At 45.6% G+C, this 21,353-nt stretch overlaps 2 protein-coding genes across 4 annotated transcripts in view; both read left to right on the top strand.

The window, feature by feature from the left end:
- The window catches only part of LOC136316057 (microtubule-actin cross-linking factor 1-like), a 91,825-nt gene that overhangs the window by 14,456 nt on the left and 56,016 nt on the right, over positions 1-21,353 (top strand).
- Positions 60-19,801, top strand: LOC136316198 (microtubule-actin cross-linking factor 1-like). Of its 3 annotated transcripts, XM_066248052.1 has the most exons (7): positions 60-477; positions 1,214-1,380; positions 16,186-16,263; positions 16,862-17,023; positions 18,326-18,438; positions 19,041-19,136; positions 19,759-19,801. In XM_066248052.1, the coding sequence occupies exons 2-6, from the start codon at positions 1,348-1,350 to the stop codon at positions 19,078-19,080; spliced, it is 426 nt and encodes a 141-aa protein (XP_066104149.1). In that variant the 5' UTR covers positions 60-477; positions 1,214-1,347; the 3' UTR covers positions 19,081-19,136; positions 19,759-19,801. The 3 variants fall into 3 exon arrangements, 1 of the variants encoding a protein (XP_066104149.1); XR_010727671.1 differs by lacking the exons at positions 16,186-16,263; positions 16,862-17,023; positions 18,326-18,438; positions 19,041-19,136; positions 19,759-19,801 and adding exons at positions 7,644-7,777; positions 8,936-9,246; XR_010727670.1 differs by lacking the exons at positions 16,186-16,263; positions 16,862-17,023; positions 18,326-18,438; positions 19,041-19,136; positions 19,759-19,801 and adding an exon at positions 7,644-8,010.

Below are 21,353 nucleotides of genomic sequence, written 5' to 3'. Positions count from 1 at the left end.
CCAATCCCCTCCCTGTCCGCTCGGGTCTCTCCTTTTTCCTGCCCCCGCCCAGCTCCCTGTCCGCCGTCCTCCCCTGAGCTTTGCGTTGCTCCAGGGCTTCCAGGGGAGCTGCCCGACCGGTGCGGCTGTGGCGCGGCGGCGCGGGAAGGGCGTGGAGAGCCGCCCGCCAGCCCGGCGCTTCCAGCGAGCCGCGGGCAAACGGCGCCTTTTGTTCCCAGCCAGAAGTTTGCTTGCCGGACCGTGACAGCTGCGGGCCGGGAGGTCGGCGGGGCCGGCGTCGGCGGCAGCGGGGGAGGCGGCGAATACAGGCGGCTGCTTGACGTGCAGCCCACGGCGCGGCGGCTGCGGCCCGGGGACTGGCGGCGGCGGGGGAGGCGGCAACCACAGCACGCGGGACTCAGCTGCCGGAGGGACAAACTAACTTCCGGAGCGCGGGACCCGAGGCCGGCGCGGCCCGGAGCCACCTGCCAGCCAGCGGTGAGGCAACCCTGGCCCTCGGGGTGCGCAGCAAGGCGCGGGGGAGCGGGCCGCGCCGAGCGAGCCCTTCCGACAGACCCGCGGTGGCTGCTGAGTATAAAGTGTGAAAGCACAGTTGGGACAGTGAACTCTTAACAGCCGCAGGGAGTGGCAGACAACACATTCGCTTACACTTTAAGAAGCGTGTTCAGTTTTAGTGGAATCCTCACATACTTTGTGTGATCCTGAAAGAGAAAGGTAGACATTTATTTTTACTATCTTTAATGCACTAGTTTACTGTGGCATGTATTGGACTGAACACTTTGACTTAAGTATCCTATTTCAGTGTTTTAGCCACAGCTTTAGCTTAAGAGGTTTTTGGGTCAGCAAAATTTTAAACAATGCATTTATATAATTTTATGTATAAAGAAAAGTCTATCTAAATATCGGGAGGGTGTTAATTTTTATTTCAGTGCATTTTTCTCCCAGTTCAAAGTAAGTTCCCTGTTAGTCACGTAATGTTGGCAGTCACTGCTCCATTTAAAAACTTAAATGTATGAAAAGTTTACGTGGATGGTAGAAAATGTGCTGTACATCTTATGTTTTTGCCTCAAGGTGAAAAAAGTTCCTTCTATTATTAAGCTTAGTATTTGGTGGGGTGGGGATTGGGGAGTTGTTTTTTCATTCTTATTGCGAATTTTAAAGTGACCGACCCCATGTTATCACTTTTCATTCTTTTTAATCATGTGTACGATAGCTGCTCCAGCGACCCTTGGATGATTGAAAGGCCACTGTAGACATGCTTCAAGCAGAAGGAGGCAGAATAGCCCCGTCAGCTGAATTGGCTGATAGAGGAAAAATGACTGGACAGTCGGAGAGTCTGGAAAGTAGATGGGCTGGGCTCCTCAGCAAGGCAGCAGCCAGGTAAGGCCAGAGGCGTTTTGAGAATGGGTCAGAGAAGGTTTGTTTTGCCCTATTTTTGACTTGCTATCACTGAGATGCTCTAAAAGCTCCTGGGTGCTTCATACAGTGCTTTGAAAGGTATTTAATGGCTTTTATCTTAAAGAGGGTACAGTCTTACAGATGATCCTCATAACCAGAATAACTCTCAGGTTATGAGTGTCACTCCTCCCTAAATTACTGAGACCTGGAAGACACCTTGGTCTGTTTTTCTGCTGCAGCATAATTGTGATTCCAAACGACAAGACACAAGATTCCCACCATCCAGCTAGTTAATTTTCTGAGTGTTTGAAACAGATTTTTCCCCTTCATATTTATAAACAATGTTTTTGATACTTAGAAATGAAATTTTCACTGATTTTCTTTCAGCTTATTAGAATAGTAGATGTTTTTGCATCATAGAGCTAGTCTGTGGTTCTGTTAAATGTGCTTTCAAGAAATGCATAAATATTACTTTCTTCAATAAATGGCAAAAAGACAGGTAGTATATTTTTCTCCTCTAAGGCAATGCCTTCTCATTCCATAACTAAAAGTTCCCCTAGTGTCACATGGACTTAATAAGTCACATGGATGTCTTTACTTTCAGCCTATACAGTCCCCAGTTTTAAAAGTAAATAATAGCTGATCAGAAATCAATATGAGAGTAGTAGAGTTGATTATTGATTATTTCTTATTGTGGACTAATTCAGTTGTCTGCCAATAGCAGTCTTCAAATAACTTCCTCCTCAGTCTGTTTACTTTCACCTGCTCATGGCTTATGTCTTATCTGAGTTACAAAGCAATTGCTTGCCCATATTAGTGAGAAAAAACAAAAATAAAAGAATTCAACTTATTTTTACTTCCAAATTGCACTGCTTTTCTTCTTTTTTTCTTTTTGCATTTTTGTGAAGCTGGAAACAGGGAGAGACAGTCAGACAGACTCCCGCATGCGCCCGACCGGGATCCACCCGGCACGCCCACCATGGGGCAACAGCTCTGCCCACCAGGGGGTGATGCTCTGCCCAACCTGGGCATCGCCATGTTGCGACCAGAGCCACTCTAGCGCCTGGGGCAGAGGCCACAGAGCTATCCCTAGCACCCGGGCCATCTTTGCTCCAGTGGAGCCTTGGCTGCGGGAGGGGAAGAGAGAGACAGAGAGGAACGCGCGGCGGAGGGGTGGAGAAGCAAATGGGCGCTTCTCCTGTGTGCCCTGGCCGGGAATTGAACCCGGGTCCTCCGCACGCTAGGCCGATGCTCTACCGCTGAGCCAACCGGCCAGGGCTCACTGCTTTTCTTCTTTCTCTGGCCATTTCTATCAGGATTGCCATTAAACTTCCAGTAACGTAGGCCTAAAACCTCAACCCTAGTGTTAGTTCCCCTTACCTCCTACCAGCACCCCCAGTTTGTCACATCTACCAGCATGCTAACTTCTGTCCATTTTACGTCTATGGGGTCTTCCAATTCACATACCTCAGTTCATGACTTGAGTTCTCATTTGGCTTAGTTCACATGAAGTAGCTTCCTAACCAATCACTGTACTCATCTCTCTGCTGCCACTTACCCCAAGGCCTTTGCCTTTTTGCACACTCAAAAACATTAAATGTTGCCTATAAATAAAATCTAAACTATCAATAGTTAACCCAGCATTCAAAACTTTTATTTATTTATTTATTTATTTATTTATATATTTTTTTCAAAACTTTCTACTGTTTGGTCTTAATTTACCTTCTTAGTTTCCCCTATTCCTCTCAGTTTTTATACAGTGTGTCCGTAAACTCATGGTGCACTTTGACCGGTTACAGGAAAGCAACAAAAGACGATATAAATGTGAAATCTGCGCCAAATAAAAGGAAAACTCTCCCAGTTTCATACCTATTCAGTGCAGTTCGATGTGGGCTCACGCACAGATGTTTTAGGGCTCCTTAGGTAGCTATCCCGTATAGCCTCTACAGACTCGTCACTTACTGCTGACCTACCAGAATGGGGTTTCTTCACCAAACTGCCGGTTTCCTTCAACTGCTGATCCCACCGAGTAATGTTATTCCTATGTGGTGGCGCTTCGTTATAAACGCACCGGTATTCACGTTGCACTTTGGCCACGGATTCGAATTTAGTGAGGCACAGAACACACTGAACTTTGTACCATCCACATATCGACTGGCATGGCCGTGGGCTGCTCTGCTGTATACACGGTGTTACATCATCATCTGCGTGTGCGCACATGCTGCCACATCATCCTACAGAAACTGGGAGGGTTTTCCTTTTATTTGGTTCAGATTTTACATTTCTATCGTCTTTTGTTGCTTTCCTTTGACCAGTCAAAAGTGCACCATAACTTTACAGACACACTGTATTATAGGTAAAGAAAATCATATTTTGTTCTTCAGTCTTTTTGCTGGTAGTGTTGCATCTCCACAAAATACTTTTGGCCATCTTCCCTTCTTCTGTGAATTACCTAAGTACAGCGGTACCTTGAGATACAAACAGACCAACATACGAATTTTTTAAAGATAAGAGCTGCGACTTGGTCCGTATTTTTGTTAGAGATCCGAGCGAAATTCCGAGATACAAGTCATGATTCAGGAAGCTGCCGCTAGTTAGCACGTTGGCACACGGTCCAGTATCGGCAGTTTGATATACGAGTTGATTGACTTTTGAACTCGGTTACAGAACAAATTAAATTCGTATCTCAGGGTACCACTGTATAGAATAATCTCACCTTCCTCTTAAATAGCTGTTTATTAGTACCTTGTACTCTGGTTAATAGTTTAGGTAGTACTTATCTCCTGGGTCCATACTTTCATTAAAGTCATTTGTGTCTAATGGACCTATGATTCTTGTTCTTCCCTACTCAGTCCCATCCTCCTGGCCTAACACAGTTTTTAGGCCATTTTTTTAAAGAAAAATGTCAAAAGCAGCTTCATTTGCTATAGACATTGTAAAGATCTTTTTGGAGTTGTTTTTTTTTTTTTTAGAGTTCTTGATTATTTTTTTAATTTCTTTTTTTACAGAGAGAATGAGAGAGAGAGGGATAGATAGGGACAGACAGACAGGAACGCAGAGGCATCAATTATCAGTTTTTCATTGTGGCACTTTAGTTGTTCATTGATTGCTTTCTCATATGTGCCTTGACCGTGGGGCTACAGCAGACTGAGTAACCCCTTGCTCAAGCCAGCAACCTTAGGTCCAAGCCGGTGAGCTTTGCTCAAACTAGATGAGCCTGCGCTCAAGCTGGTGACCTCGGGGTCTTGAACCTGGGTCCTCCGCATCCCATTCCGACGCTCTATCCTCTGCACCACTGCCTGGTCAGGCTAATTTAGAGTTTTAATACTAGATTTTCGATGCCTCTATATTACTTTAGGTTTTCTCTTTGCACCCCAAGTCCTGTATACATTGAGTTTTTCACACTTCCAGAATCCAAAATTAGAGATGAATCAGAAAGACAAATTAGGGCCAGTTTTTTAAAATGAAATTCTAGTTTAATATTAATCTTTAAAATAATATGTTCTTGTTTGCAAGAGAGAGAGAGAGACCAGTGAAGCATCAACTTGTAGTTGTGTCACTGTAGTTGTTCATTGATTGCTTCTCATACGTGCCTTGACTGGGGGACTCAAGCCAAGCCAGTGACCTTTGGCCTTCAAGCCGGTGACCATGGAATTATTTATTTTTTATTTTTTTTTTGTATTTTTCTGAAGCTGGAAACGGGGGAGGGGGGGAGACAGACTCCCGCATGCGCCCCACCGGGATCCACCCGGCACGCCCACCAGGGGGCGACGCTCCACCCACCAGGGTGCGATGCTCTGCCCCTGGGGGGGGGGGGGCTCCACTGCGACCAGAGCCACTCCAGTGCCTGGGGCAGAGGCCAAGAAGCCATCCCCAGGGCCTGGGCCATCCTTGCTCCAATGTAGCCTCCCTGCGGGTGGGGAAGAGAGAGACAGAGAGGAAGGAGAGGGGAAGGGGTGGAGAAGCAGATGAGCGCCTCTCCTGTGTGCCCTGGCCGGGAATCGAACCCGGGACTTCTGCACGCCAGGCCGACGCTCTACCACTGACCCAACCGGCCAGGGCCCATGGGATTATTTTGATGATCCCATGCTCAAGCTGGTGCCCCTATGCTCAAGCTGATGAGCCTGTACTCAAGCTGGCAATCTTGATGTTTCGACCTTGGGACTTCAGTGTCCCAGGTCAACCCTCTATACATTGTGCCACCACTGGTCAGGCTAGTCATATTAATTAAAGATATATTTTGAAGGCTGGTATAAACTAACTAAGAAAGAAAATTCTATACTTTATGTTGACACTTACAAATGACATCTAGAAATGTTTTTTTAAATATTTAAACATAATTGAATTTCCAGATAATTAAAAGGGCATACCTATATATTTAAATCATGTCTTATTAAAATAAGTAGCACAAAGGAGCTCTTCGGTAAAGGTTTGCTGAACTAAAGTGCATCCTGTACTCCTGAGCCTTTTCAAATGATAGAGGAGTTAGTCTGTTCTTAACGCTTTTTTTTTTTTTTTTTAATAAATTTTTATTAATGGTAATGGGATGACATTAATAAATCAGGGTACATATATTCAAAGAAAACATGTCTAGGTTATTTTGTCATCAAATTATGTTGCAAACCCCTCGCCCAAAGTCAGATTGTCCTCCGTCACCCTCTATCTAGTTCTCTGTGTCCCTCCCCCTCCCCCTAACTCTCTCCCTCCCTCCCTCCCATGTCCTCCCTCCCCCCCCACCCGTGGTAACCACCACACTCTTGTCCATGTCTCTTAGTCTCATTTTTATGTTCCACCAATGTATGGAATCCTGTAGTTCTTGTTTTTTTCTGATTTGCTTATTTCACTCCTTATAATGTTATCAAGATCCCACCATTTTGCTGTAAATGATCTGATGTCATCATTTCTTATGGCTGAGTAGTATTCCATAGTGTATATGTGCCACATCTTCTTTATCCAGTCTTCTATTGAAGGGCTTTTTGGTTGTTTCCATGTCTTGGCCACTGTGAACAGTGCTGCAATGAACATGGGGCTACATGTGTCTTCACGTATCAATGTTTCTGAGGTTTTGGGGTATATACCCAGTAGAGGGATTGCTGGGTCATAAGGTAGTTCTATTTGCAGTTTTTTGAGGAACCACCATACTTTCCTCCATAATGGTTGTACTACTTTACAGTCCCACCAACAGTGAATGAGGGTTCCTTTTTCTCCACAGCCTCTCCAACATTTGCTTTACCCAGTCTTGTTGATAATAGCTAATCTAACAGGAGTGAGGTGGTATCTCATTGTAGTTTTGATTTGCATTTCTCTAATAACTAATGAAGCTGAGCATCTTTCATATATCTGTTGGCCATTTGTATTTCTTCCTGGGAGAAGTGTCTGTTCATGTCCTCTTCCCAATTTTTATTGGAGTGTTTGTTTGTTTGTTGTTGAGTTTTATGAGTTCTTTGTAAATTTTGGATATTAGGCCCTTATCTGAGCTGTCGTTTGAAATATCAGTTCCCATATAGTTGGCTGTCTGTTTATTTTGATATCAGTTTCTCTTGCTGAGCAAAAACTTTTAATTCTGATGTAGTCCCATTCATTTATCTTTGCCTTCACTTCTCTTGCCATTGGAGTCAAGTTCATAAAATGTTCTTTAAAACCCAGGTCCATGATTTTAGTACCTATGTCTTCTTCTATGTACTTTATTGTTTCAGGTCTTATATTTAGGTCTTTGATCCATTTTGAATTAATTTTAGTACACGGGGACAGGCTGTAGTCGAGTTTCATTCTTTTGCATGTGGCTTTCCAGTTTTCCCAAACCATTTGTTGAAGAGGCTTTCTTTTCTCCATTGTGTGTTCTTGGCCCCTTTATCAAAGATTATTTGACCATATATATGTGGTTTTATGTCTGGGCTTTCTATTCTGTTCCATATGGTCTGAGTGTCTATTTTTTTGCCAATACCATGCTGTTTTGATTATCGTGGCCCTATAATAGAGTTTGAAAGTCAGGTATTGTAATGCCCCCAGCTTCATTCTTTTTCCTTAGGATTGTTTTGGCTATTCGGGGTTTTTTATAGTTCCATATAAATCTGATGATTTTTTGTTCCATTTCTTTAAAAAATCTCATAGGGATTTTGATGGGAATTGCATTGAATTTGTATATTGCTTTGGGTAATATGGCCATTTTGATTATATTTATTCTTCCTATCCAACTTTTTTTTTTTTTTTAAGATAATTTTTTTTTTTTCTTTATTCATTTTTAGAGAGGAGAGAGAGAAACGGGGGGAGGAGCTGGAAGCATCAACTCCCATATGTGCCTTGACCAGGCAAGCCCAGGGTTTCGAACCGGCGACCTCAGCATTTCCAGGTTGACGCTTTATCCACTGCGCCACCACAGGTCAGGCTCTTAACGCTTTAAAGCAGTGGTCCCCAACCTATTTTGGGCCATGGACCGGTTTATTGTCAGAAAATATTTTCATGGACTGACCTTTAGGGTGGGACGGATAAGTGTATCACATGACTGAGACAAGCGTCAAGAGTGAATCTTAGACGGATGTAACAGAGGAATCTGGTCATTTTTTTTAAAAATAAAACATCGCTCAGACTTAAATATAAATAAAACGGAAATAATGTAAGTTATTTATTCTTTCTCTGCGGACCAGGACCAAATGGGTCTCCGGCCCGGGTGTTGGGAACCACTGCTTTAAAGTCATCATTATGGCCTTTATTATTAATCTGTGTGCCAATAGAGTTCTGTGGTGGTTCTCCTTATTAGACTGCCTCCAACATTCAGGCTTCCTCTCCTCTTTGTAATTTGCTGTTAAAGGGGGGGGGGGATCAGTGCAACCTTCATGCAAAGGCCCCTAAATTTTAGGAAGGGGTTTGATGAATTGGAGACACTGGGCAGTCTGGGACTGGAGCCTGGCAAGGGTGGGTGAGGAGTTCAGGGATGTCTCTGCCGCTCTCATGACTCCCCCAGCCCTGCACTGTGCCTCCAGCAGCCCCTCTGCAGGCTAGTTCTGCACTGAGCATGTGGCCTCCCCTTGGAAGCCAATTTTCCACACAGCGAAAATGTTTTCTCTTGCCCACTTTAGCAGATGGTCCCCTACCTCGGCCTGAATTGAGAAGCACAGAAATCACACAGGGGACAAACGGCCTCCTTGGCAATGTCTTCCAGGCACATTAGCTTACAAACTCACCTCCATCCTCACCCTCGCCATTTGTCTTCATTGTTGCTATGCCCTGGAGCTGGCCAGGGAGACCACCAACAGGGCACTTGGCTCAGATGCTGCTCAGGAAGTATGAGGGAGGGAGGAAAGAAGGTAGGCAGTTTTTGAGGGCTTGGTTGTGGCTTTTTGTTTCCTTAACACCCTTATCTGCCCTGTCCCCTCCACCCTTCCCAAAAAGGAGACTGCTGAAGTCCAAGTCATCCTGGTGGTTGGCAGTAGAGAGGGGTGGATTCCTAGCTCATAGAGGATGAATTCATAAGTCATGGCAGAAACTCAGGATCTGGACTTCGACAGTGAAATCCTCACTCAAGTGTCCTCTGATTTAGACAGCAGAAGAGATTCTTCTGGGAAGAAGACGTGACTTGGGTCTTCTACAGATTATCAGAAATATGAGCTTCACCTGACCAGGCGGTAGTGCAGTGAATAGAGCATCGGACCTGGGACATGAAGAACCCAGGTTCAAAATCCCGAGATTGCGAGCTTGAGCATGGGTTCATCCGGCTTGAGTGTGGGATCAGACACATGACCCCATGGTCACTGGCTTGAGCAAGGGGTCACTCAGAGTGCTGTAGCCCCCTGGTCAAGGCACATATAAGAAATCAATGAACAACTAGAGCTGCAACAAAGAAATGGTGCGTCTCATCTCTCTCCCTTTCTGTCCGTCTGTCCTATCTGACCCTCTCCCTGTCTGTCTCTGTGTAAAAAAAAAAAAAAAAAAAAAAAAAAAAAGAAAGAAAGAAAAGAAAAATGAACTTCTATGAGGTTGAAGGGCAGAAGTCTGGCCTGAAGGTTTGAGGAAGGACAACAGGGATCCCCAGAAGACAATCAACATTGTAGTGAATTCTGGTGAGGACCGTGTCCCTGGAGCAGGACTGATGGTAGGCAGGGGACATGCAGTGGCCAGGGGCCAGAGCCCCTGTGTGAGCAGGGTGGCGTGGAGTGGGCTGCATCAGGGGTCTGTGCAGAGGCCACCACTGGTAGCCATGGGCTGGGGAGGTTAGTCCTTAGGCTCCTGGAACAGCCCAAAGGGATGGCAAGACCATTTGATCTTGCCTTATCGTTCTGTGCCAGGGGAAACCAAGAGGACCACTGTCTACTTCCCAGAGCGACTATGGGAGTCTCAGGAAATGCAGGTGTCTTCTTGGAGAAACTGAGAGTTGAAATCATTATACAGGTTTCCAAGATCAGACAGTTCGAGACCATTTATTTGAACACCAGGAGAGGAAGGAGTTTCTGCCCCTGTAGGGAGGAGCATCTTGGGAACCTGAGTCTCAGGGACTTCCCTGGACATGACACGTGGTTGTGTGTGGACCGGAGGGGTCATGGGTGTCTGAGCAGTAAGGTCCCAGCAAGGAGCAGGTCTGGGGAGAGCTTAGCTGGGGTCTGGGTGCTTTGTGAGGTGTTGGGCACCTCCAAAGATGAACTCTGACCCAAAGGCTAGTGTGGAGATATGGGCTTTGTAGCTGAAGTGCCACTCTGATTCTTGGAGCTTAGAGGTCGCCCAACCTCTTGCTTACAAAATCAGATGTTGTCATTAGGACACCGATTTGGATTGAGCTTCCTCAGTGACAGTTGCTTGGATGGTCTCCTCTCTCCTGATCTGCCCAAAAGAGTCCCTGTGCCTGGTAGGGGCGGAGTGGGTGGGGAGCCGGTGAGGAGGGGTAGGGGTAGGGGCGGGGCAAGGAGGGGTAGGAGCTGGCGAGAAGGGGTAGGAGCTGCCTAGGAGGGGTAGGAGCTGCCTAGGAGGGGTAGGAGCTGGCGAGGAGGGGTAGGAGTTGCCTAGGAGGGGTAGGAGCCGGCTAGGAGGGGTAGGAGCTGCCTAGGAGGGGTAGGAGCTGCCTAGGAGGGGTAGGAGCCGCCTAGGAGGGGTAGGAGCCGCCTAGGAGGGGTAGGGGCGGGGCGGGTGGGGAGAGAGCCCGGAGTGTGTGGACTGGCAGCCACTCTGCAGTTTGGCCAGTCTCTGGGAGGTGGCTGCAGACTGGGGTGCGCCAGTGGCCGGGCAGCGGCCCTGACAGCGCCCGTCATGGGGAGCGAGGAGCCCGCACACCTTGGCACCGGTGGCTCCAAGACCCAGGAAGGAAAGAACCCAGACACACAGACATTTTGGGCGGATCGGGAGAGAGGAGGCCGGCCAAGCAGCTGTCACTGAGGACGCCGCGGGATGCTCTGCCCTCAGCATGCGGACACGCTGGTACCGGCTCCAGGCAGGAGGATGTGCCCCCCCCTCCCGCAGAGCCACTGCGGGTCCCAGCACTGTGGGTCTCCAGCTCAGGCGGCTGCCTGTGCTGTGCCCGCACCGTGGGAGCGCGCCCTGCAGCACCTGGCTCCAGTCTCCCCAGGAAGTGCAGGAAACGCTCCCTAAACTCCACTTGGTACGTCTCACCCGCTTCCTTCTCTTCTCCGCTCCCGCCGGGGACCTCCCAGCCACCTCCTGCGTGTGGGGCCCTCCCGCCTCTTTCTTTCACCAGCCCTGCTCGCTCCCATTCACACAGACTGGCTCTGCGCCGCGCCGAAGCCCGGGCAGCCAAAACCTGAATTAACAGCCGCCAGGAGTGCTGGAGCCGCCCAGCGGTCTGGTGTGACCCGCTGCCCGGCCTCGCGTCCTGGGTTCGCTCCCTCCCGCACCGCGGCCCCTGCCGCCACCGCCGCCAACGCCAAGGACAATGGTGAGCTGGACATCCGCCTCCCCCTGGGGACGGGACCTAGCACAGGGCAGAAACCGCTAGATCTGGGGTGAAGTGACAAGGGCGGAAATCAACTAGGGAAGGACAGACCCGGGATGGCAGCCACAGTACTTTTTTGAGGCGCGGTACTGCTGGGCAATGCCTGGGGAAGACTTTTTTTTTTAATAATTTTTTTTTCTTTACAGAGAGAGTGTGTCAGAGAGAGGGATAGACAGGGACAGACAGACAGGAACGGAGAGAGATGAGAAGCATCAATCATTAGTTTTTCATTGCGTGGTGCAACACGTTAGTTTTCATTGATTGCTTTCTCATATGTGCATTGACCTCGGGCCTTCAGCAGACTGAGTAACCCCCTGCTGGAGCCAGCGACCTTGGGTTCAAGCTGGTGGGCCTTTTTTTTTTTCTTTCTCTCAAACCAGATGAGCCCACCCTCAAGCTGGCAACCTCGGGGTCTCAAACCTGGATCTTCTGCATCCCAGTCCGATGCTCTATGCACTGCGCCACCGCCTGGTCAGGCATAAATAAATTTTTATTAATGTTAATGGGGTGATATCAATAAATCAGGGTACATATATTCAAAGAAAACATGTTCTGGTTATTTTGCCATTCAATTATGTTACATATTCATCACCCAAAGTTAGGTTGTCCTCTTGTCAACCTCTATCTAGTTTTCTTTGTGCCCCTCCCCCTCCTCTTCCCCTCTCCCTCCTTCCCTCCCACGCCCCCCCCCCACCCCTGGTAACCACCACACTCTTGTCCATGTCTCTTAGTCTGGTTTTTTTTTTTTTTTAATTTTTATTTATTTATTTATTTAGTTAGTTCATTTTTAGAGAGGAGAGAGACAGAGAGAGAGAAGGGGGAGGAGCTGGAAGCATCAACTCCCATATGTGCGTTGATCAGGCAAGCCCAGGGTTTCGAACCCGCGACCTCAGCATTTCCAGGTCGACGCTTAATCCACTGCGCCACCACAGGTCGGGCTCTTAGTCTGGTTTTTATGTCCCCCCAATGTATGGAATCATATAGTTCTTGGTTTTTACTGATTTACTTATTTCCCTCCATATAATGTTATCAAGATCCCACCATTTTGTTGTAAATGATCCAATGTCATCATTTCTTATGGCTGAGTAGTATTCCATAGTGTATATGTGCCACTTCTTTATCAGTCTTCTGTTGTAGAGCATTTTGGTTGTTTCCATGTCTTGGCCACTGAACAATACTGTGATGAACATGGGGCTACATGTGTTTTTACGTATCAATGTTTCTGAGATTTGGGGGTATATACCCAGTAGAGGGATTGCTGGGTCATAAGGTAGTTCTAATTTTAGTTTTTTGAGGAACCACCATACTTTCTTCCATTATGGTTGTACTACTTTACATTCCCACCAACCATGAATTGAGGGTTCCTTTTTCTCCACAGCCTCTCCAGCATTTGCTATTTATTACCTGTCTTGTTGATAATAGCTAGTCTAACAGGTGTGAGGTGGTATCTCATTGCAGTTTTGATTTGCATTTCTCTAATAATTAATGAAGATGAGCATCTTTTCATATATCTGTTGGCCATTTGTATTTCTTCCTGGGAGAAGTGTCTGTTCATGTCCTCTTCCCATTTTTTTATTGGTTTGTTCGTTGTTGAGTTGTATGAGTTCTTTGTATATTTTGGATATTAGGCCTTTATTTGAGCTGTTGTTTGAAAACATCATTTCCCATTGAGTTGGCTGTCTATTTTGTTGTGAGTTTCTTTTGAGACATTTGCTGGGGCTTGAGGTTAAACTAGTGTGAGATGGGCACGAGCGAGGTGATTCTTGGGGTGAATTTAGAGTCATCGGTGTGTGTCTTGCCCAGAGGTGGGTGCAGCGCTCTGGGCTTTCTTTGAACTGTGCTCAGCAGAGTTTGGGGGCTCGCGCTGGGCCACTTCCCGGGGTGGCCTTGGGGACTGTCGCTTGCAGTGCAGATGGCTTTGGGAGAGGTAGGGGTATGCGAGGCCCAAGCACAGGGCGGGCAGAGTACAAGCAAGGATTAGTGAACTTGAAGGTAGGGTGTCTTCTCCTCCCCAGCCTGTCTCTACTCCTCTCAACCCCAATCCTTGCCTCCTGGTAGCTCCTGTTCACACCCCCCCCCCCCCCCCCCCGCACACACACACAGTCACTCACACACTCAGAAGTTGGATGCCATTGAGGGGATTGTCATATTATTACTACTAAGAGGTGCGTGAGATCTTGTGACTACTGGCTGGAGCGCGAGACTCCTGCTTTTAGGACTTGGGTGACAGCCGTGTTTTCCGGATGAGAGGAAAGAGAGCCCAGTCATGGGTGGATGCCTCTACCTGGCGTTTACCTGTATCTGTGTACAAATGGTCCTTGATTAAAGTGATTGAATGAGCAGCAGGGTAGACTTCTTTACTTTAGGAATGTGAAGTCACTTATCAGTGAATTGATGGAGACACACAAAGATATTAAAAGAGGCCCTGGCTGGTTGGCTCAGCGGTAGAGCATCAACCTGGCCTGCAGGGGACCCGGATTCGATTCCCGGCCAGGGCACATAGGAGAAGCACCCATTTGCTTCTCCACCCCCCCCCCCCCCCCCCCGCCCTCCTTCCTCTCTGTCTCTCTCTTACCCTCCCACAGCCAAGGCTCCATTGGAGCAAAGATGGCCTGGGCGCTGGGGATGGCTCCTTGGCCTCTGCCCCAGGCCCTAGAGTGGCTCTGGTTGCAGCAGAGCGATGCCCTGGAGGGCAGAGCATCGCCCCCTGGTGGGCGTGCCGGGTGGATCCTGGTTGGGCGCATGCGGGAGTCTGTCTGACTGTCTCTCCCCGTTTCCAGCTTCAGAAAAATACCAAAAAAAGAAAAAAAAAAAAAAAAGATATTAAAAGAAACATAATGATGGGAAGGGAAATGTTGCTTACATGTAACTGCCTCCAGTGCAGGGAGTTTTAACAATGGAGCAATGAAAAGTGCTCTGGCCCCTTTCAGATTACTCTCCAGATCTTTCAAAATATCTTTTCTCAATTAAGAAAATATATAGAATATCATAAATAATGTAAAACAATGTATTCAAATAGATGCCTAAAGCAGATTACCTGGGAGACTATGAGCATAGTATTCAGTGGAGTTTCACACAAGTACTAGGATCATGGTTTCTAGATTAAGCCAGAGCTCATGATTAGATTTTAAAATTGAAAGTTGCTTCCCTTTGACATCTCTGTGAGAAGGTGTGGCTGACAAGGTGCTGATTATGCCTGCATCATTGTCCTTATCATTTTGCAGGCATACACAGATGTTTTTGAATGAATAATCTTACTCACTGAATTTTCACTCACTCAAAAAGTACTTATTGAGTCAATGAGCACATAATATACAGAGCTGAGCTGGTTATTTTTTTTATTAATTTTAATGTGGTGACATTGATAAATCAGGTCAATATGTTCAGGGAAAACATTTCCAGATTATTTTGACATTTGATTACGTTGCATGACCCTCACCCAAAGTCAAATTGTCTTCTGTCACCTTCTATCTTTCTTTGTGCTCCTCCCCTCCCCCCACTCCCTCTCTCCTTCTTCGCCCCCCCCCTTACCTTCACATTCTTATGAGTCTCATTTTTATGTCCCATCTATGTATGAATTTATATAGTTCTTTTGTTTTTTCTGATATACTTATTTCACTCCGTATAATTTTATGAAGGTCCATCCATGTTATTGTAAATGATCCAATGTCATTTCTTATGGCTGAGTAGTATTCCATAGTATATATGTACCAAAGCTTTTTAATCCACTCATACATTGATGGACACTTAGGCTGTTTCCAGATCTTCGCTATTGTGAACAATGCTGCCATAAACATGGGGGTGCATTTCTCCTTTTAGAACAGTTCTATGGTTCTCTTAGGGTATATTCCTACAAGTGGGATAGCTGGGTCAAAAGGCAGTTCGATTTTCAATTTTTTGAGGAATCTCCATACTGTTTTCCAGTGGCTGCACCAGTCTGCATTCCCACCAGCAGTGCAGGAGGGTTCTCTTTTCTCCACATCCTGGCCAGCACTTATTCTGTGTTGATTTGTTGATGAGCACCATTGGACTGGTGTGAGGTGATATCTCATTGTGGTTTTAATTTGCATTTCTCTAATGATTAGTGATGTTGAGCATTTTTTCATATGCCTATTAGCCATCTGTATGTCCTCTCTGGAATAGTGTCTATTCATTTCTTTTGCCCATTTTTTGATTGGATTGTTTGTCTTCCTGGTGTTGAGATTTACAAGTTCTTTATAAATTTTGGTTATTAACTCCTTATCAGACGTATTATCAAATATGTTCTCCCATTGTGTAGTTTGTTTTTTTATTCTGTTCTTAGTGTCTTTAGCTGTGCAAAAGCTTTTTAGTTTGATATAGTCCCATTTGTTTATCCTGTCTTTTATTTCACTTGCCTGTAGAGATAAATCAGCAAATATATTGCTGTGAGAGATGTTGGAGAGCTTACTGCCTGTTTTCTTCTAAGATGCTTATTGTTTCACGGCTTACATTTAAGTCTTTATCCATTTTGAGTTTATTTCTCTGAATGGTGTAAGTTGGTGGTTTAGTTTCAATTTTTTGCAGGTAGCTGTCCAATTTTCCCAACACTATTTATTAAATTAAAGAGGCTGTCTTTACTCCATTGTATGCCCTTACCTCCTTTGTCAAGTATCAGTTGTCCATAGAGCTATGGATTTATTTCTGGGTTCTACGTTCTGTTCCATTGATCTACTCCAGGCTGTAAAATCTGACCCAGAGATTTGTTGTCTTAAGTTTCTATTTTCTGAGTAAGTGATCTTTACTTATGTGCAGACATAGCATTGACATAGTTGAAGCTATGCCATAAATATACTTTTCCTCTAATTATTTTTATTTCATACCTTTCTTACCAGGGAAAAATGTCCCAGAATTTTCACACTAGTTATGTTGAGACTCCTGGGAAGCTGGAGACACAGTATTGTAAACTAAAGGTAAGTTTTGACCAACTCTCCTGTGTTCTGTTCATGGAGAATCTGCTTCGCTCCATACAACGCTGCCCTAGCTAGGAGAGCTCTGAGTTTGGCCCTGTTTTGGTTTTCTGTTAATAGATTGTATCATTTACTCTGCAGTTGTTCACATGTAGTATAATATTTTCTTAATGGATCAGAACCACTGCCCCAGGAAGTTTTAAGTAGAACCTGTCTGAGCTGTCATGCTTTACAAAGCAGTGGCTGTGTGTGCTCTGAGACACCATACTGCAAGTTTGAGGTTGATTAGGAGGGGACTTCTGTGTTCTTCATTTCTATCATTCAGTGTTGCCCAGGGTAGGACAAGCCCAGGATCATTTTTTATCCAGGAAGCCCCACAAAGGCCTGGTTAGTTCCAGCTTTTAGTTAAAATTGACAAGGGCTCTCTCTGGGAGTCCTGTACCAGACTTGTACTACATTTAAGTCAATGGAGAAGCACCCAGAGTTGTAAAAAGGAAGACAAAATTCATTTCCTGAATTATTCTTTGCTTGGCAGTCAAATGTGCTATCTTCTGTAGATGAAAGGCTGGTGGTTTCATCTTGTAACCCTTGCTTTGTGTAGGGAACTTCTAGCTTCCGGATGAGGCACCTTCAGAGCCTGCAGAAATTTGTTTCCAGAGCTACAGCTGAGTTGATTTGGTTGAATGAGAAGGAGGAGGAGGAACTAGCATATGATTGGAGTGACGACAATCCCAATATCTCGGCCAAGAAAAATTACTTCTCTGTGAGTCTAGCACAACATGCCTGTCATATTTCTGTAATAGCAGCAGAAGGAGACAGAGGGTCTAGTCTGCTGAGAGCTTGGGTTTCTGGGTTTGCATTCTGCTAGGTAGAAATAAGGATACTGTTTAATGCATCTGCGCATGGGAGAAGTGGATGTGGAGAGAGAGAACTCGAACGCTAGAATGAGTTTGTTTAGAAAGACAGTGTCTTGGGTTCGCAGAGCAGCAGCCTGCAAGTTGAGTCATTTCAGAAGCAGCATGGCTTGTGGTTAAGCTTATAGTCTTTGAAGTGAGCTAGTTCTAATGTAACTCCTTATTCCTCTGCTTACTAGCTCTGTGACCTTTGCAAGTCATTGAATCTCTCTGGACCTCTATAAAATGGGATAATAGCACCACTTCAAAGTGTTGTGTAAAAGATTCAGTAAGATTTCTGTAATTCATTACAAAACTTTTTGGTCTCAATCTCTTCATTTGTGAAATGGGAAGGAAAAATCAGCATTGGACTATGGGACAGTACTTTGTATTCTTTTCAGTGAAAGATGGACACAAGTTAATAGGGTTACTATTTGGTGTTTTTACTATTTCTACATCTCAGAGGATTTTTAAACATTTTGTAAATCCTATGCAAATAGGAAACTTTTTAACTAACATTTACATTATATATTTTAATTCCATGAATTTAGAGTTTATTTTAAAATATAGGCTTTTCCTGAATAGAGAGTGGTACAGGATTCTTCTGAGGTAAAGGAGACGGAATAGATATGATAATTCCTAGAACAGTCTGTATGAGAACAGACTATATAGATATAAAGAAGGTGCTTGGAAAGCATCAAGGGAGAGGGGTCAAATGTGATAGAAGAGCTGGCATCTAAAGTAGGTCTTGCAATGTTAATAGAATTCAGAGCCAGAAGAGGACACTGCAGGCTGTGGGAATAGTCTTAGCGAAGCCAGCCACTCAGGACCTCGGGTCCACTGGTGTGTCAGGTCCTGTGTTAGGTGGGTGCAGGCATGAACTAGCCACTCTAGCCCAGTTTTGTCCTTTCTCTGCTTTCAGTACTCGTCCTATGTTCCCTCTCTTACTCAGGTCTGGCGTGGGACCCATATCCTTTGTGAATCATTTCTCAGTAATTCCAGTATTTTTGCTCCTTTCTGAAATCCTTTGGCATGTACTGTTCAAGCATCTCGTTTTGGCTGTAACCCAGTGCTGTAGGCTTTTAAAAAGTAGGGCAGGGAACAGAGCCTTTTCTTCACTGATACTGTCCCTTTAGTAGTGCTTATTGTATAAACCTTTATTCCATATTCAGGAGTTGAGAATGGAACTGGAGGAGAAACAGGATGTGTTGTTTCGGTCTCTACAAGATACAGCAGAGCTGCTATCACTTGAGAACCACCCAGCCAAGCAGACTGTGGAGGGGAGGTATGGACTGGAGGGTGTGTGAGGGCCAAGTGCTCAGAGGCAGTTGTTATAAAAGTGTTCAAATCAGTGGCTTTGTTCTGCTGAAAGACCTGGAGGAATGATGGGAACATTTGTCTTGGGTCTTCTCCCTTTTCATCTGAGCCCTCAAAAGACTGCAAACAGTTTAGATGGTCTAAGAAGAATACTATGAAAAACAAGAAGGGATATTGACTCCTAACTTCACGGGGAAAATGCCTTGGACCATATTTTTTCAAGTAACTGCCCAGACAGATCCTCTTGTTGATGTGGTAGCATTGCCCAGAGAGGAAAGATGGTAGAGGAACTCAGGAGGGGTTTGTTTATGCCTGAGTTTTGCTGGCTAGATCCTTTAGTTGCAACTGAGTGTGGAGAGGCCTTTTCTGTGTAACCCCTTCTTACAAGACCATGTTAGATAAAAGACAAGCCTCTTGCTTACGGGAAGCACTGAGCAGGTGCCAGTCAAGTACCTCCATGTATCTTCTGTAGGCCTCCCTATCCTTAGGAGATTGCACTTGGAGGAGAGCGTTGTGCGTGTATTGGGTGTGTTGATTTCATGCTGCTCTGCCTGTGCTTGGTGGTTGCAGGCTTACAGCGCCGCTGTCCAGTCCCAGTTGCAGTGGATGAAGCAGCTGTGCCTGTGTGTCGAGCAGCACGTGAAGGAGAACACTGCTTACTTTCAGGTATGTGGGCTGTGTGTTTGTCTGTGCACGTGCCTTTGTGTAAGTATGTGTGTATCAGAGACTGAGGAGAATATTTTCATTCTCGTAAGAGATTGTGTGTGCACATGCATATACATGGGGAAGGCAAAGTTAATCTCACCTGTGTCAGTTAGCTTCTATTGTATAAACCAGCACCCTAAAACTAAGTTGCTTAAAACAGCAATCATTTAGGTAGTTAATGATTCTATGGTTTGACACTTAGGGCTCTGCTCAGCTGCGTGGTCTTCTCATCTTACCTGGCTGAATCATGACTGCAGGCAGCTGGCAGGCAGGCTAGGGTTGGTGGGTCCCTAATAGCATCACCCCATGTCTGACCTCATCTGAGGTGAGGAGCTACAGGTCTGTATACAAGTCTGTAGCTCCCAGCAGGTTATTCTGGACTTCTCCACGTGGTGCCTCTGTCCACAAGCAGCCAGAGAGAGGGAGCCCCAGCGCACCAGCGCCTGTCTGCTGCCTTGCTTAGTAACAGACCAGTGGCCAAAGGAAGTCATGTGGCCATGCCCAGTTTCCAGGGGAGGAGAAATAGACTCCATCTCGTGGTGGCAAGACCTAAAGAATAACAAGGCCAGTTTTTTTTCTACAGTCTCTCACAGAATGAAGGATATGCTACTTGTTTTCAAATGAGGGTAGGCAGAGACAATAAATTATTATCTGTTTGGCTTTGCCCTAAATTAAATATTCTTCCTGATGATTTTGTAATTATACCAACAAATTAAAACATTTGATAACTCAACCTCTAGGCTTTTGTGACCTATACCTCACAGCCCAGTGCTGTCACTAGTGAGAAGTCAAGATGAATGAGCAGAGCTTTCTGGGGGGGTGAAGCCGGCTGACTTTTCCACAGTGCTCAGCAGGCTTTGTGCTAGTCACCAGTAATAGTTCTAGGCCACGGCATCATAAAAGCTCCCGTTTATACTTTCACGGCCTTTGTAATGAACGCTCATTGAGTCGGGAGAGTATAATCGGCTCTGCGCAGTAGGCTGTCTCAGTTAAGGTCTTGGTGTTGCGTTGTAGTGAGCACAAGGCAGCCCTCCCGTCTGTCCCCACAGTTCTTCAGTGATGCACGAGAACTGGAGTCTTTCTTTTTATTTATTTATTTATTTATTTATTTATTTATTTATTTATTTATTTATTTTCATTTTTTCTGAAGCTGGAAACAGGGAGAGACAGACAGACTCCTGCATGCGCCCGACCGGGATCCACCCGGCTCGCCCACCAGGGGCGACGCTCTGCCCACCAGAGGGCGATAATCTGCCCATCCTGGGCGTCGCCATGTTGCGACCAGAGCCACTCTAGCGCCTGGGGCAGAGGCCACAGAGCCATCCCCAGCGCCCGGGCCATCTTTGCTCCAATGGAGCCTTGGCTGTGGGAGGGGAAGAGAGAGACAGAGGGGAAGGAGAGGGGGAGGAGTGGAGAAGCAGATGGGTGCTTCTCCTATGTGCCCTGGCCGGGAATTGAACCCGAGACTTCTGCACGCCAGGCCGACGCTCTACCACTGAGCCAACCGGCCAGGGCCTCAAATAGAGTTTAATCAGTTTGCTCCCTTTCCTTTTTTCCTTTCTTTCTTTAAAGACATTGCTAATAAGATTCCTTTGGGTACATTATTGAAGTAAAGGCCTAGTCATCTCCCCTGAGCCTCTTAGCGCTCATCATACTTTCTTTGCCTTGTTCCTGTCTGTTTCAGTTCTGTAGTTGGAGCCAGAGATGAGGTGTAGAGCAACAAAAGTAGGGTTGAAGGGGATTAACTGACATCAGATTCTTTTTCACTCAGAAAACCCCTATGAAACTAGACTTGAGCCAAATTTCTCTCCTTGGCAATTTTCTTTTGGTAATGATGAGGTACTAGAATATTGAATTTAATTAAGGACATTAAAATCTTACTTAGAGGTAATGCTCTCTTTTTCAGTTTTATTTACGTAACAATATTTACTTTAAAAAAATAGTATTGCATTTAGTATTTAACCCAAATCAGTTTTACCTTCATTTCCTCCAATGAACTGTCCCTTCAGGAGTACTGTAATGAAATCAGCAGGACTACTTCCATTTATTGAATGTCTATTACGTAGAGTTGGCAAGACAAGTCTCAAGGTATATCTCTCAGTAAGATATAAATATGTTTGTAATAGAGAAATTACTTTTCCTATAGGGGAAGCCAGGGGACCCTCACACTTCAATAGA

Source organism: Saccopteryx bilineata, chromosome 12, assembly GCF_036850765.1.
Source record: "Saccopteryx bilineata isolate mSacBil1 chromosome 12, mSacBil1_pri_phased_curated, whole genome shotgun sequence".
Taxonomy (NCBI): domain Eukaryota; kingdom Metazoa; phylum Chordata; class Mammalia; order Chiroptera; family Emballonuridae; genus Saccopteryx; species Saccopteryx bilineata.
Note: the sequence above shows the minus strand (reverse complement) of the source record. Positions and strands in the feature narration are given on the sequence as shown.